Source organism: Nematostella vectensis, chromosome 15 (genome assembly GCF_932526225.1).
Source record: "Nematostella vectensis chromosome 15, jaNemVect1.1, whole genome shotgun sequence".
Lineage (NCBI taxonomy): Eukaryota > Metazoa > Cnidaria > Anthozoa > Actiniaria > Edwardsiidae > Nematostella > Nematostella vectensis.
The window spans coordinates 10,570,188-10,586,980 of record NC_064048.1 but is presented as its reverse complement, the minus strand read 5'-3'; the positions used below and the strand labels follow the sequence as shown (position 1 = coordinate 10,586,980).

Sequence of the window (16,793 nt, the reverse complement as noted above, 5' to 3'; positions counted from 1 at the left end):
CTATCTAGATTTACTAATGACGAGGACACGCAACCCGAATGTGGGTCATTCTAAGCGCATACATTTTTTTCTACTAGACAAACAATATTACTTTTTATTCTTTTTTTTTTTACAGAGCTATAACAAAAGATAACTTTAAAACGAGGAATGACAAAGGAGTCTCTGTTGGCCTCATTTTACCACCCTCCTACCAAGTGTACCAAGTGTGAGAAGCATCCATTTCCATCGACTAATTTGGGGGAGCTGTTGCGGTATTTTCTCGGTTGAACTCAGCAAATAAAACAATTTCATATTTAGGTGGTGATTTTGAGTTCTCTTCTCATAATTTGTCTTCCAAAATGGGTTGAAAACAAAACAAAACAAAAGTGTGCCTGACGAAGGCTCTTAAAAAGAGAGGCGGTCGGCTTAGTGTATCAATTTACGAGTAAAACTAAAGAGCCTTCGGTCTCCAGGGTAGACAGAGAACTGGGCCCCGGCGCACTTTGTTGAATCGTTTTGTGTTCCTATGCTTGATGTAACACTATGATGATGATGGAAGTGGCGATGATGAAAAGGCGAACTAAGAGAAGAACCAGGCATTCTATCACAGCTTTAAGAATTGCTTGCCAGGTCTAAGGTTTTCGGCCCCCACGAGATGCCCCCTATATATTACTCTGCTATCCGCTTGCCAGGTCTAAGTGAGCATCTGGGATTCGGTGTACTTGGCGGCCCATTCCGGGGCGTGGTGGTTGATCTTCTCGATAATCGTATTCACCTGGCCACACAGACCTTGGATCTGTTTGTCCCAAGACGGCAAAGCATCTTGGGCTGAAAACGGAGACAGGTGTGACCTTACTTCCGGTAGAGAAAAAAATATCTGTCCGTTTAATTTACTAAAAATATATATATATATTTTTTTCTTTTCAACGACGACAAATGTATGGGAGTTGGTTAGTCTTCATCTGATCGATTAAACATAGGATGTCTCTCACCTTCAAAGTGTACAATTGAATCGACCTGATCGATTGAGCCTGGCATACGACCCTCACTTATCATCTGGGAGGCAATGCGCTCCGCCTGCACAAATAACAAGAATATTACACAAGCTTGTCATTCTCCTCCTATTCGTGCATTATCATTTTTAGATACTTCACCTTTTCAAATACCCTACCCTTTCAACTACCTGACCCTTTCAGATGCCCTACACTTTCAAATACCTTTCCCATTCAGATGGCCTACTCTTTCAGATACACGACCCTTTCAAATACCCTACCCTTAAAAATACCTTACCCTTTCAGATGCCCCACCCTTTAAGATGATATACCCTTTCAGATACCCTACCCTTTCAGATACCTTTCCCTTTCATATACGCTACCCTTTCAGATGGCCTACACTTTCAAATACATGACCCTTTCAGATACCCGGCCCTTTCACATACCCTACCCTTTCATATACCCTACCCTTTCAGATACTTACTCTTTCAGATACCCGACCCTTTCAAATACCTTATCCTTTCAGATGCCCCACCCTTTAAGATGATATACCCTTTCAGATACCTTTCCCTTTCATATACCCTACCATTTCAGATGGCCTCCACTTTCAAATACCCGACCCTTTCAAATACCCTACCCTTTCAGATACCCCGACCCTTTCAGATACCCGACCCTTTCAGATACCCTACCCTTTCAGATACCCTACCCTTTAAGATACTTTACACTTTCAGATGCCCCACCCTTTAAGATGATATACACTTTCAGATACCCTATCCTTTCAGATACCCTACATTTTCAATTACCTTACCCTTTCAGATACCCTACCCTTTAAGATACTTTACCCTTTCAGATACCCTACCCTTTAAGATACTTTACCTTTTCAGATACCCTACCCTTTAAGATACTTTACCCTTTCAGATACCCTACCCTTTCAGATACTTTACCCTTTCAAATACCTGGCCCTTCCAGATACCTTACCCTTAAAGATACCTGACCCTTTCAGTCAATTTACCCTTTCAAATACCCTACCCTTTCAGATGCCCCACCCTTTAAGATGATATACACTTTCAGGTACCCTACCCTTTCAGATACCCTACATTTTCAATTACCTTACCCTTTCAGATGCCCTACCCTTTAAGATACTTTACCTTTTCAGATACACTACCCTTTAAGATACTTTACCCTTTCAGATACCCTACCCTTTAAGATACTTTACCCTTTCAGATACCCTACCCTTTCAGATACCCTACCCTTTAAGATACTTTACCCTTTCAGATACCCTACCCTTTAAGATACTTTACCCTTTCAGATACCTGGCCCTTCCAGATACCTTACCCTTATACCTGACCCTTTAAGATACTTTACCTTTTCAGATACCCTACCCTTTAAGATACTTTACCTTTTCAGATACCCTACCCTTTAAGATACTTTACCCTTTCAGATACCCTACCCTTTAAGATACTTTACCCTTTCAGATACCCTACCCTTTCAGATACCCTACCCTTTAAGATACTTTACCCTTTCAGATACCCTACCCTTTCAGATACTTTACCCTTTCAGATACCTGGCCCTTCCAGATACCTTACCCTTATACCTGACCCTTTAAGATACTTTACCTTTTCAGATACCCTACCCTTTAAGATACTTTACCTTTTCAGATACCCTACCCTTTAAGATACTTTACCCTTTCAGATACCCTACCCTTTAAGATACTTTACCCTTTCAGATACCCTACCCTTTCAGATACCCTACCCTTTAAGATACTTTACCCTTTCAGATACCCTACCCTTTAAGATACTTTACCTTTTCAGATACCCTACCCTTTAAGATACTTTACCTTTTCAGATACCCTACCCTTTAAGATACTTTACCCTTTCAGATACCCTACCCTTTAAGATACTTTACCTTTTCAGATACCCGACCCTCTAAGATACTTTACCTTTTCAGATACCCTACCCTTTAAGATACTTTACCCTTTCAGATACCTGGCCCTTCCAGATACCTTACCCTTATACCTGACCCTTTAAGATACTTTACCTTTTCAGATACCCTACCCTTTAAGATACTTTACCTTTTCAGATACCCTACCCTTTAAGATACTTTACGCTTTCAGATACCCTACCCTTTAAGATACTTTACCTTTTCAGATACCCTACCCTTTAAGATACTTTACCTTTTCAGATACCCTACCCTTTAAGATACTTTACCTTTTCAGATACACTACCCTCTAAGATACTTTACCTTTTCAGATACCCTATCCTTTCAGATACTTTACCCTTTCAGATACCTGGCCCTTCCAGATACCTTACCCTTATACCTGACCCTTTAAGATACTTTACCTTTTCAGATACCCTACCCTTTAAGATACTTTACCTTTTCAGATACCCTACCCTTTAAGATACTTTACCTTTTCAGATACCCTACCCTTTAAGATACTTTACCTTTTCAGATACACTACCCTTTAAGATACTTTACCTTTTCAGATACCCTACATTTTCAATTACCTTACCCTTTCAGATACACTACCCTTTAAGATACTTTACCCTTTCAAATACCTGGCCCTTCCAGATACCTTACCCTTAAAGATACCTGACCCTTTCAGTCAATTTACCCTTTCAAATACCCTACCCTTTCAGATGCCCCACCCTTTAAGATGATATACACTTTCAGGTGCCCTACCCTTTAAGATACTTTACCCTTTCAGATACCCTACCCTCTAAGATACTTTACCTTTTCAGATACCCTACCCTTTAAGATACTTTACCTTTTCAGATACCCTACCCTTTAAGATACTTTACCCTTTCAGATACCCTACCCTTTAAGATACTTTACCTTTTCAGATACCCTACCCTTTAAGATACTTTACCCTTTCAAATACCTGGCCCTTCCAGATACCTTACCCTTAAAGATACCTGACCCTTTCAGTCAATTTACCCTTTCAAATACCCTACCCTTTCAGATGCCCCACCCTTTAACATACTTTACCCTTTCAGATACCCTACCCTTTAAGATACTTTACCCTTTCAGATACCCTACCCTTTAAGATACTTTACCCTTTCAGATACCCTACCCTTTCAGATACCCTACCCTTTAAGATACTTTACCCTTTCAGATACCCTACCCTTTAAGATACTTTACCTTTTCAGATACCCTACCCTTTAAGATACTTTACCTTTTCAGATACCCTACCCTTTAAGATACTTTACCCTTTCAGATACCCTACCCTTTAAGATACTTTACCTTTTCAGATACCCGACCCTCTAAGATACTTTACCTTTTCAGATACCCTACCCTTTAAGATACTTTACCCTTTCAGATACCTGGCCCTTCCAGATACCTTACCCTTATACCTGACCCTTTAAGATACTTTACCTTTTCAGATACCCTACCCTTTGAGATACTTTACCTTTTCAGATACCCTACCCTTTAAGATACTTTACGCTTTCAGATACCCTACCCTTTAAGATACTTTACCTTTTCAGATACCCTACCCTTTAAGATACTTTACCTTTTCAGATACCCTACCCTTTAAGATACTTTACCTTTTCAGATACACTACCCTCTAAGATACTTTACCTTTTCAGATACCCTATCCTTTCAGATACTTTACCCTTTCAGATACCTGGCCCTTCCAGATACCTTACCCTTATACCTGACCCTTTAAGATACTTTACCTTTTCAGATACCCTACCCTTTAAGATACTTTACCTTTTCAGATACCCTACCCTTTAAGATACTTTACCTTTTCAGATACCCTACCCTTTAAGATACTTTACCTTTTCAGATACACTACCCTTTAAGATACTTTACCTTTTCAGATACCCTACATTTTCAATTACCTTACCCTTTCAGATACACTACCCTTTAAGATACTTTACCCTTTCAAATACCTGGCCCTTCCAGATACCTTACCCTTAAAGATACCTGACCCTTTCAGTCAATTTACCCTTTCAAATACCCTACCCTTTCAGATGCCCCACCCTTTAAGATGATATACACTTTCAGGTACCCTACCCTTTAAGATACTTTACCCTTTCAGATACCCTACCCTCTAAGATACTTTACCTTTTCAGATACCCTACCCTTTAAGATACTTTACCTTTTCAGATACCCTACCCTTTAAGATACTTTACCCTTTCAGATACCCTACCCTTTAAGATACTTTACCTTTTCAGATACCCTACCCTTTAAGATACTTTACCCTTTCAAATACCTGGCCCTTCCAGATACCTTACCCTTAAAGATACCTGACCCTTTCAGTCAATTTACCCTTTCAAATACCCTACCCTTTCAGATGCCCCACCCTTTAACATACTTTACCCTTTCAGATACCCTACCCTTTAAGATACTTTACCCTTTCAGATACCCTACCCTTTAAGATACTTTACCCTTTCAAATACCTTGCCCTTTCAGATACCTTACCCTTTCAGATACCCGACCCTTTCAAATACCCTACCCTTTCAGATACCCTACCCTTTCAAATACCTGACCCTTTAAGACATTGTACCTTTTGGGGTGGGATTTCTAGCAAAGCCCCAAGCTCCTCAAAGGTGATATTGTTGTATAATTTGCTTGCCGACAGAAGGTTGTGTTCAATCACAGCACGATCAAGGATTGTTGAACCTGTGTAAGAAGCAGACAATGTGGGACACAGAGATAATATTTCAAGAGGTCCATGATAACATTGAAATTGTTGCTTAGGATACTGAAAATGTATATTTACAATGATGTATTATCAGGGAAATAAATAAAAGGTTGAAAATGCATGTTTCACATCTCTGTAAAAACAGAGTAGTTTCGCTTATTTGTATAACTAGAAAGACTACTGACAAAGCTGTAGATGGTCTGCGTAGGTATGGTGTAGACAAGCTATAAACGAACTGGTCGAAGTGGTTAGATTTAGTCCTCTGTGAAAACAGAGTAATCCTGTTAGTCAAACAATGACGTATTACCGTCTGCAGTCTTGGCTTTCTGGTGATCCATTAGCATAGTGGAGAATTCTTGTAACTCAGGACCTCGAATTATTCTATCCAGATACCTTAATAATACAAAAATAATAAGAATTATAACATAATAACTTGAATGACTTCTCTTGCATTCAACATGGTTTGTTTCAGGAAATATAAGAAATATATAAAAGAAATTTCATGCGTCACTAACTCACATTTTCTCAAGTATCCCATATGCTGGAAGGTGCTGGCATCGCTCGTCTTTGTAGAGGTTTGCCAACATACGCGACCGCTGCTGACCTGGAAAAGAGTGGTGCTGAGTGTACTGGAAACATCACTTTGATTGTGATAACATTAAGATGATTTTAATAATGAAGATGATGCGGGACATATAAAAGAATAAAAATGTTGTTCATTCTTTAAGCACTAATTCAGGTAATTGCCACAAGCAAGCTAAGACCCGTCCCCACGTATCCGTTCGTTTGAAAACGCAACCTTTTTGTTACGGATACGGGTATTGTCCACACGGAAACGCGAAAACGATAATCGAAAACGGAACAATGTGTAAACAATCTCGATAGTGGAACAATTTGAAAAAGATACCCATTCGGTGCCGTGGGGACGGAATGACGAATAAAACGGAACCTTTCGACAACGATGGCGTGATAACTCAGGTCCAGTCCACTTGGCGCGCGAGTACGCATGGTCTTTAAACTATATATATTTGAAAAACTGAGCAAATTTACACTTTTCGTATCGTTTCTGCGTTTTCTTGGGGACAGGTCGTATCAAAACGAAAACCCTTCGTGTGGACGCGGATCTTTTTGAAAACGAAACAATAAGTTTGCGTTTTCAAAGGAAAACGGATACGTGGGGACAGGGTCTAAGTCGCCAATTGGCAATCGTGCAGTTGTGCAACAATGATAAAAAAACTGAATAAAATAAATACTACCGGTTAACTATTAACAACAAGCTGACTAGTAAGCAGTAGGTAAGTTCCAAACATTGCTAAACTGCATGGTAATATACAATATGACCCCTGCCCGGGTCATGCTAAGAAGAAGCCATCAGAAGTTTTCACCACGATGGATTGTTGCACCACGGGCGCTAGGATAGTTTCAGTCTTTAAGCTATCTATATTTGTAAAACAGAGCCAATTTACACTTTTCTCACCTTTAGAATAATCCCAATTTCTCACCCGACCATTTATAATTACAACACAAAGCCTTTAAACCGCCATAAATCCTCTTTTTTACTTCCAATTCAGCCGATAAGGCAGGCACTTTGGATAAATTTATTTATTTATTATTAACTAGCGCTTCGCATTCTACAAACAAACCAAGTTGCTAGCATGCACAGGTCACTACGCAAACAGCACATTGGATTGGAGGTGAATATCGGGGTTTTCAGCAGTTTAAGGATTTGTGGGGATACTTCAAAGGTCGTAGGGTAAGTTGTGATCATTTTAAAGGTGATAAAAGTGTAGATTGGCTCAGTTTAAGCGGATATCAATAGTTCACTAGATGCAAAACACATAACGATTCTGATTGAAATTCAATCCTAGTGCCCGTGGATGCACCAAAAAGCAAACAATAAAACAATGAGGTAACCCAGCCAGTCCTGTTAGGCCTTAAAGAGCGGGCTGTTACACCTCTCACCTGCCGAAGCAAGCATCGTGCAGATGAGGGCGTGTTTCAGGGCGGTTATCCTTTCGCCCTCTTCAATCTTGGTCTTGAATGACAAGTCTATATAACGCTGTGCAGCCTCTATGAATTTACGCCGATAATCCAGCACTCTAGCATAGCATACCTATTAAATATGCCATACAGGAATTACTACAAATTAGTGAAGCCTCTACGAATAGGTGTGCTCTGGATATAGAGTCGATGGGCTACTATCAACCTCTTATAATCAGGGGTTCTGGAATTACGCGAAAAAAAACTCGATTGGATTTTTGCTAAATTACGCACTAAATTTCGCGACAAATCAATGATTACGTACTAAATTACGCGGGATTGCGCAATACATTTTTTAAATCAAAATTTTGCGGGATTCTTTACTGAATTACGCGTTAAATTACACGGAATATCAACTATTAATTCCAAACTACATTTTGTACCGAAAGAAAGCACAAAATAACTTGAAAAATTTTATTTTCGCGCGAAAATATCGTAGGCGAGTTTTTATTGGCTCAGTCCTCGGCCTTCTTCCTTAGCAAAGACGCCTAGTCATTTTATTTGTTTTCGAAATTGAGTTCAAAATATCGCACTTTTACGAAGAATATCTGTCTTTTTACGAGGAAATAGAGGTACGAACCTTAAAAGCACACATCAGCTGTGCACTTAAATGATTTGTCTTTCAAAATTTTGCCAAATTACGCGGGATTACACGGAAATTTGTGGATTACGCGGACAAAGCCAAATTACGCGCTTCCGCACAAGCGCCTAACTCCAGAAGCCCTGTATAGTCTGTATTTGAAAGCTTTTGCTCTTCGTGAAAGTATGTATGTAATTATGATGGCATTTTTCATTATGGTGTTGAAGACGATGACTATGATGGTGTTGTAGACAATGAGTTGGAGTTGATGGTGATGATGATAAGAGAGATGTATGACCACTCACCCCATACAGTCTTTGAAGGCTTTGTCTTGGCATGTAGTTACGAAAGCGTTGTTCATGATGATGACAATGTGCTGTTGCTGATTACGATGTTGATGGTGATGACATTGTTGATAATGATGATGATGATGATAATGATAATGACAATGTTGATAATGATGATGTTGATGATGACGATGGTGATGACAATGTTGATAATGTGTAGTTCCAGAAAATATCCATACCCCCCATATTGAGAGGGTCGGAGGTATGACCCCCCACCCCTCTGGAATTTCCAAGCCCTTTGAAAAAAATAAATACAGTAACTGTTAAGGAAAAAGGGCATTTTACCCCTCCTCCCCTCTGGAAATTCCTGGGCATTTGAACACCCCCACCCACCCGGAATTTCCAATCCCCTCAATGGGGGGAGGGGGGTATGGATATTTTCTGGAACTACACAATGATAATGATGATGATGACAATGATGATAATGATGATGTTGATGATGATGATGATGATAATGATGATGATAATGACAATGTAGATTATGATAATGTCGATGATAATGACAACGAAATTATGATAATGTTGATGATAATGATGATGATGATGACAATGATAAAGATGATGATGATGATGATGATGATGATGATGAAAAGGAAGATGATGACTACATTACTGATGATGAAAATAATGAAGATGATGATGGCAATGAGTATGATGTATGAACCCACCTTATATAATATTTGAAGGCTTTCGTCCTTGGTGTCGGCATGTAGGAGAGTGGCACGGTTGATGTATGCCTCTGCTTGTATTGGGTCATCATCCTCAAGGTACAGCTGAGCAATCTTCAGGTATGTCGCAAGCTTGTAGTCAACAGAGTATTGTCTGGCAAGCATGTTAATGAGATTAGATGAAAAACGAAATCTGCATACAGAATATACTATCGTATTTTAAACACAAGGCTCCTGCAAAATGGAATTAGAGCACTATCTCTGTATATTTCACTTTTGCCATTGATTGGCATGATTAAAACAAGAAAATGTCTTGGCTTGAATTCGTTTAAATAATGGGCTTCTTATAAAAACAGAACATATTTCAGGTTAATTTGAAATGTCCCATACAGTCAATTGATATGCGCTTAGATACAAAGTATCTAAATCCCCTGATGAGTGGGCAACCACGAAACAGGCCTGTAGGGAAACCTATGTAGTTTGTATTTTTCTCAAACCAACACTAGATACAAAGTATCTATACATATACTACATGTATATGTAACACTTTCCCATTAAAAAATGTACTTTCCCATTTAAATGTGTACTTTTGCGAGAGCGTTGTTTTCACGTCCTCAAACCGCGGGTCAACCAATCAGATACCGTCACTTCAATAGCCTTAATTCAACGCGTCTGGAAAACGCAAGTCAGCCAATGAAATGATCTTGAAATTTGAGCCTTCGTGATTCCGCGTTCTTCCACGCGACCTGACCAATCACACTGAATCATTCTTATCCCGCAAAAAGGGCAATACAAATAGCCTTCTGTCAACAGATGCAGATTGCCGGTGATAACGATAATTAACGCGGACTAGGGGTCAGAAGAGATCAAATGGAGAAGATGACTTTAGAAAATAAAAGGAGTAGCCTTCAAAACTACGTATAGTACCCGAACTTTAACAAGTCATTAAACAAGCTATTTCTAAAACCAACACCAAGGACACTCGAATTGGCTTACCCTAGTAATGGCCTTTTTCTTCTTTGCACAGCTCTCCCAGAATCTCTTTTCGCTATACCAAATATGTCATGTCTTTCTGTGAACAATTCACCAAGTGGGTATTTTTAGTGTTCCCAGGTCGGACTAATCATACTTGATCTCAATGAACCAAAGACTTGTGATGGCGCGAAACGAAATTGGCGCCCTTTTAGTCCCGTTGGCTCGAACACGGCTGTATCCAGCCCAAATTTGTCTGCCATCCAAATCAAATATTGTTCTTTTTGCCATCGGTTTCATCCAAGAATGACCCATTCGTATTGTTCTCATTATAAAAAGATGCAGGAGAGAAATCTTCTAGCTCACGCTGCACATGATGCCGTGTAACACGAGATCTCAGGGTATGGAATGAATTGATAAACAATTTACTGTTTCAACAGATTCGGATTATACAGCAAATCAAAGTGCGTTTTCGAACGCAGAACGTGCAATCTGTAATATAGGTGAACTCGAAAAATACCACCGTGTTTCGAAGCAATCACATACGAAAAACCCCTTTAATAAAGCAAACCTAGGATCGATTTACAAAGATACATAGGCATGGAAAGCCGGTAAAAATTTTAGTGTACTATGTATCTAAAGTGACTAGCCTTTAAACAATATATCGGCGTTTTCTTACTTTGTAAGTCAAGCAAGCAAAATGTTTTCTTCATTTCACAGAGATTGGACATAGCCATGCGTTATATTTTCTTGTCAATAGACACTCAAGAGTAGGCTTTGAAAACAAACCGGAAACTGTGCGTTTTAAAGACGCAGGCTAGTCAATAGTGTGAAAGAATCTAATTTTCGGTACGAGAAACACATTATGGCGTTTGTAATTGGTTGTTAGAAGACGAGGTTGATAAAACTTTCTTATTCAAACATCAAAAGCAAGCTGTTATAAGTTGATTTACGTCTAGTTATGTGCTTTGGGAAAGCACCCGACTCCGGGACAGATGGAGCACCAAAGGTTGAGCTCTCTGTTGGTGGTCATATGACATGATTAACAAACTGCTATCTTGTAAGCTAGGAGATAAGGCCCGAGCTAGGGAGCTTTGCTCTTGGCACACAAGCATTCCAAGCACCAGTCGAGCAAAAGAGCGCATCAATATAATTCTAGAGAAAAATCAAAAGATTTGAACAGATAATCTGTTTAAAAGAATTTAGCCTATTATCATCCTACAGTATCGTAGATTCATGCATAGGGACAGTCGGATATTACAGCTTGGTGTTACATTTTTTCAACTTGACAAAGTTAGCACGTGGGAGCCCCAGCACATATACCCGCGGCTATTTACTCAAGTTGTGGTTGCTTCGAAACATGATGGTATTTTTCGAGTTCACCTATATTACAGATTGTACGTTTCTGCGTTCGAAAACGCACTTGCTACGTTTTGATTTGCTGTATAATCAGAATCTGTCAATATTTAATTGCAACAACAGCAAATTGTTTATCAATTCATTCCATACCCTGAGATCTTGTGTTACACGGCATCATGTGCAGCGTGAGCTAGAAGATCTTTTTATAATGAGAACAATACGAATGGGTCATTCTTGGAGGGAACCAATTGCAAAAAGAACGTGCAATCTGTAATATACGTAAGGGGTAACGATGGGTACCTTAAAATTTCGAAAATCTCGCAAAAATTTCGCAAAGTCTCGGAATCTCGGCGTTTTTACGGAAGTCTCGAAGTCTCGTTTTTCCCCACGACATTTTAGGATCTTGGAGCCTCTTTTTGTACCACGTTCTCGGAGTCTCTGTTAAACGCGATCTGTTTTATGTTGTTACTGCTAAGGGTTTCCCTCTTTTTCGAGTCTCGAGTCTTAAGCCTTTCCGCTCTAGCTATTCTTTTTCAACTAATGTTTATGACATACCTCGAGCAAGTTATCTGATGTCCGAACACAAGCTAGTAAAAGCTCGGACACGGATTCCGAAATTTGACTTAAAGTCTCGGGCTCGGATTCTAAAACGCGGTCTCGGCGCCTCGGCAAATCTCGAACTTACTCATCGCTACCCCTAAAAGGGGTCTCTAGAACGCGCCAACATCCCAGAACATCGGCTTTATTCTCAGAGCGTATTGTTCACTGTTTATTGGCAACAAAATGTCTAGTTCTCGGATAAACAACTACTTTTGGAAAATAGTAATCTGGCGGTGTTTAAAGTTTGCGAGGATATAATATTTTCACTGGCTTTCCATGCCTATATCTGTCTCTTGATCTCGTGCTTGCATGAATATCTAGACCGTTGCATTTTCGAACGCACTAATAGACATGCGATTGGTTTTATCCTAAGGGATAAATTACTTGACATTGTTATTTATACCCTGCTTATACTCAAGCTCACCAAACTATAGACAAAAATGCTCAATGAAATAAATTGTAGTCCACTACTTTGAATGTAAACCCAGGAAGGTGACATGAATGTAGGAAATATTATGAACTTATACCCAAAATTAAGCAAACCAAAAGCACATAACTAGCTTTAAAGACGTAAATCAACTATAAATCAACTAATAACAGCTTGCTTTGATGTTTGAACAAGAAAAATTATATCATGTTCTTACAAGCAATTACAAGCGCCATGTGTTTCTTGTACCGAAAATTAGATTCTTCTACACTATTGACTAGCCTGCGTCTTTAAAACGCACACTTTCCGGTTTGTTCGGGCCTTATCTCCTAGCTTACAAGATGGCAGTTTTTTAATCATATCATATGACCACCAACAGAGAGCTCAACCTTTGGTGCTCCATCTGTCCCGGAGTCGGGTGCTTTCCTAAAGCACATAACTAGACGTAAATCAACTTATAACAGCTTGCTTTTGATGTTTGAATAAGAAAGTTGTATCAACCTCGTCTTCTAACAACCAATTACAAACGTCATAATGTGTTTCTCGTACCGAAAATTAGATTCTTTCACACTATTGACTAGCCTGCGTCTTTAAAACGCACAGTTTCCGGTTTGTTTTCAAAGCCTACTCTTGAGTGTCTATCGAGAAGTATAACGCATGGCTATGTCCGATCTCTGTGAAATGAACAAAACATTTTGCGTGCTTGACTTACAAAGTAAGAAAACGCCGATATATTGTTTAAAGGCTAGTCACTTTAGATACATAGTACACTAAAATTTTTACCGGCTTTCCATGCCTATGTAGCTTTGTAAATCGATCCTAGACACTCGTTGCGTCTGCAAACGCACTGATTGGGAATGTGATTGGCTTTTATTCGTTCTCCTTGCAATAAATGATGATGTTGTATACTATCTTCCTCTTTCACGTTTCGGTGAGATGTTTCAGTAGTTAGAGGTTTGCTTTATTAAAGGGGTTTTCCGTATGTGATTGCTTCGAAACACGATGGTATTTTTCGAGTTCACCTATATTACAGATTGCACGTTCTGCGTTCGAAAACGCACTTTGATTTGCTGTATAATCCGAATCTGTTGAAACAGTAAATTGTTTATCAATTCATTCCATACCCTGAGATCTCGTGTTACACGGCATCATGTGCAGCGTGAGCTAGAAGATTTCTCTCCTGCATCTTTTTATAATGAGAACAATACGAATGGGTCATTCTTGGATGAAACCGACGGCAAAAAGAACAATATTTGATTTGGATGCAGACAAATTTGGGCTGGATACAGCCGTGATCGAGCCAAGCCACGGGACTAAAAGGGCGCCAATTTCGTTTCGCGCCATCACAAGTCTTTGGTTCATTGAGATCAAGTATGATTAGTCCGACCTGGGAACACTAAAAATATCCACTTGGTGAATTGTTCACAGAAAGACATGACATATTTGGTATAGCAAAAAGAGATTCTGGGAGAGCTGTGCAAAGAAGAAAAAGGTCATTACTAGGGTAAGCCAATTCGAGTGTCCTTGGTGTTGGTTTTAGAAATAGCTTGTTTAATGACTTGTTAAAGTTCGAGTACTATACGTAGTTTTGAAGATGTAAGGCTACTCCTTTTATTTTCTAAAGTCATCTTCTCCATTTGATCTCTTCTGACCCCTAGTCCGCGTTAATTATCGTTATCACCGGCAATCTGCATCTGTTGACAGAAGGCTATTTGTATTGACCTTTTTGCGGGATAAGAATGATTCCGTGTGATTGGTCAAGTCGCGTGGAAGAACGCGGAATCACGAAGGCTCAAATTTCAAGATCATTTCATTGGCTGACTGGCGTTCTCCAGACGCGTTGAATTAAGGCTATTGAAGTGACGGTCTCTGATTGGTTGACCCGCGTTTTGAGGACGTGAAAACAACGCTCCCGCAAAAGTACACATTTAAATGGGAAAGTACATTTTTAAATGGGAAAGTGTTATGTATGTAGCATCTAAACATCCTAGAAATTATCCACAAGATTCCCAGATACAGAAAAACATTATTATCACTTTTATTATCACCTTTGCCCAGTTTCAAGTGGGATGCCTGTTAACACCTTGGCTGCTTCTCGCCACTGATGTGCTTGCTCGTATATACTAGACAAATGCTTACGCACCGCTGACACCTGGCATCACATAAAATGGAAATGTTTAGTTTTTTTTTTGCTCGTATATACTAGACAAATGCTTACGCACCGCTGACACCTGGCATCAGATAAAATGGAAATGTTTAGTTTCTTGCTCGTATATACTAGACAAATGCTTACGCACCGCTGACACCTGGCATCAGATAAAATGGAAATGTTTAGTTTTTTGCTCGTATAGACTAGACAAATGCTTACGCACCGCTGATACCTGGCATCACATAAAATGGAAATGTTTAGTTTTTTTTTTTTGCTCGTATATACATGTAATACTAGACCAGTGTTATGAATACATACCACTGACACCTCACATCAAACAAATAAATTGTTTAGTTTTGCTTGCTCCTATAAAATACTAGACCAGTGTTTATGAATACACACCACCTTACAACAAATAAACAAATACACACCACCTTACAACAAATAAACAAATACACACCACCTTACAACAAATAAACAAATACACACCACCTTACAACAAATAAACAAATACACACCACCTTACAACAAATAAACAAATACACACCACCTTACAACAAATAAACAAATACACACCACCTTACAACAAATAAACAAATACACACCACCTTACAACAAATAAACAAATACACACCACCTTACAACAAATAAACAAATGAATAAAAATGTTTAGTTTTGCTTGCTCATATATAATACTAGACTAGTGTTTATGAATACACACCACCTTACAACAAATAAACAAATACACACCACCTTACAACAAATAAACAAATACACACCACCTTACAACAAATAAACAAATACACACCACCTTACAACAAATAAACAAATGAATAAAAATGTTTAGTTTTGCTTGCTCATATATAATACTAGACTAGTGTTTATGAATACACACCACCTTACAACAAATAAACAAATACACACCACCTTACAAAAAATAAACAAATGAATAAAAATGTTTAGTTTTGCTTGCTCATATATAATACTAGACCAGTGCTCAGAGATAATACTACGCACCACTCACAACTCACATCAATATATAAATGGAAACGTTTAGCATCCAGAACTATAACTGTCTCACATCAATATATGAATGGAAATGTTTAGCATCCAGAACTATAACTGTCTCACATCAATATATGAATGGAAATGTTTAGCATCCAGAACTATAACTGTCTCACATCAATATATGAATGGAAATGTTTAGGATCCAGAACTATAACTGTCTCACATCAATATAAGAATGGAAATGTTTAGCATCCAGAACTATAACTGTCTCACATCAATATATGAATGGAAATGTTTAGGATCCAGAACTATAACTGTCTCACATCAATATATGAATGGAAATGTTTAGTATCCAGAACTATAACTGTCTCACATCAATATATGAATGGAAATGTTTAGAATCCAGAACTATAACTGTCTCACATCAATATATGAATGGAAATGTTTAGCATCCAGAACTATAACTGTCTCACATCAATATATGAATGGAAATGTTTAGGATCCAGAACTATAACTGTCTCACATCAATATATGAATGGAAATGTTTAGCATCCAGAACTATAACTGTCTCACATCAATATATGAATGGAAATGTTTAGTATCCAGAACTATAACTGTCTCACATCAATATATGAATGGAAATGTTTAGCATCCAGAACTATAACTGTCTCACATCAATATATGAATGGAAATGTTTAGCATCCAGAACTATAACTGTCTCACATCAATATATGAATGGAAATGTTTAGTATCCAGAACTATAACTGTCTCACATCAATATATGAATGGAAATGTTTAGCATCCAGAACTATAACTGTCTCACATCAATATATGAATGGAAATGTTTAGCATCCAGAACTATAACTGTCTCACATCAATATATGAATGGAAATGTTTAGAATCCAGAACTATAACTGTCTCACATCAATATATGAATGGAAATGTTTAGCATCCAGAACTATAACTGTCTCACATCAATATATGAATGGAAATGTTTAGGATCCAGAACTATAACTGTCTCACATCA

The 16,793-nt window shown here is 38.5% G+C and overlaps 1 protein-coding gene and 1 long non-coding RNA gene across 2 annotated transcripts in view; both read right to left on the bottom strand.

Moving 5' to 3' along the window:
- Positions 1–78: 78 nt before the first annotated feature.
- The window catches only part of LOC116610742 (COP9 signalosome complex subunit 4-like), an 18,906-nt gene continuing 2,191 nt past the window's right edge, over positions 79–16,793 (bottom strand). The window contains exons 3-10 of the mRNA XM_032371524.2: positions 14,658–14,761; positions 9,252–9,405; positions 7,579–7,729; positions 6,136–6,220; positions 5,924–6,009; positions 5,479–5,594; positions 972–1,056; positions 79–807 (exon numbers count right to left, since the gene is read on the bottom strand). Of these exons, the coding sequence (XP_032227415.2) occupies positions 674–807; positions 972–1,056; positions 5,479–5,594; positions 5,924–6,009; positions 6,136–6,220; positions 7,579–7,729; positions 9,252–9,405; positions 14,658–14,761 (915 nt within the window). The 3' untranslated portion in view covers positions 79–673. The remainder of the gene's footprint in view (positions 808–971; positions 1,057–5,478; positions 5,595–5,923; positions 6,010–6,135; positions 6,221–7,578; positions 7,730–9,251; positions 9,406–14,657; positions 14,762–16,793) is intronic.
- On the bottom strand, positions 10,270–14,640 carry LOC125560632. The gene is made up of 2 exons (XR_007306703.1): positions 13,734–14,640; positions 10,270–10,323 (listed from the first exon to the last, which is right to left on the bottom strand). It is a non-coding gene; the product is annotated as an uncharacterized LOC125560632 (long non-coding RNA).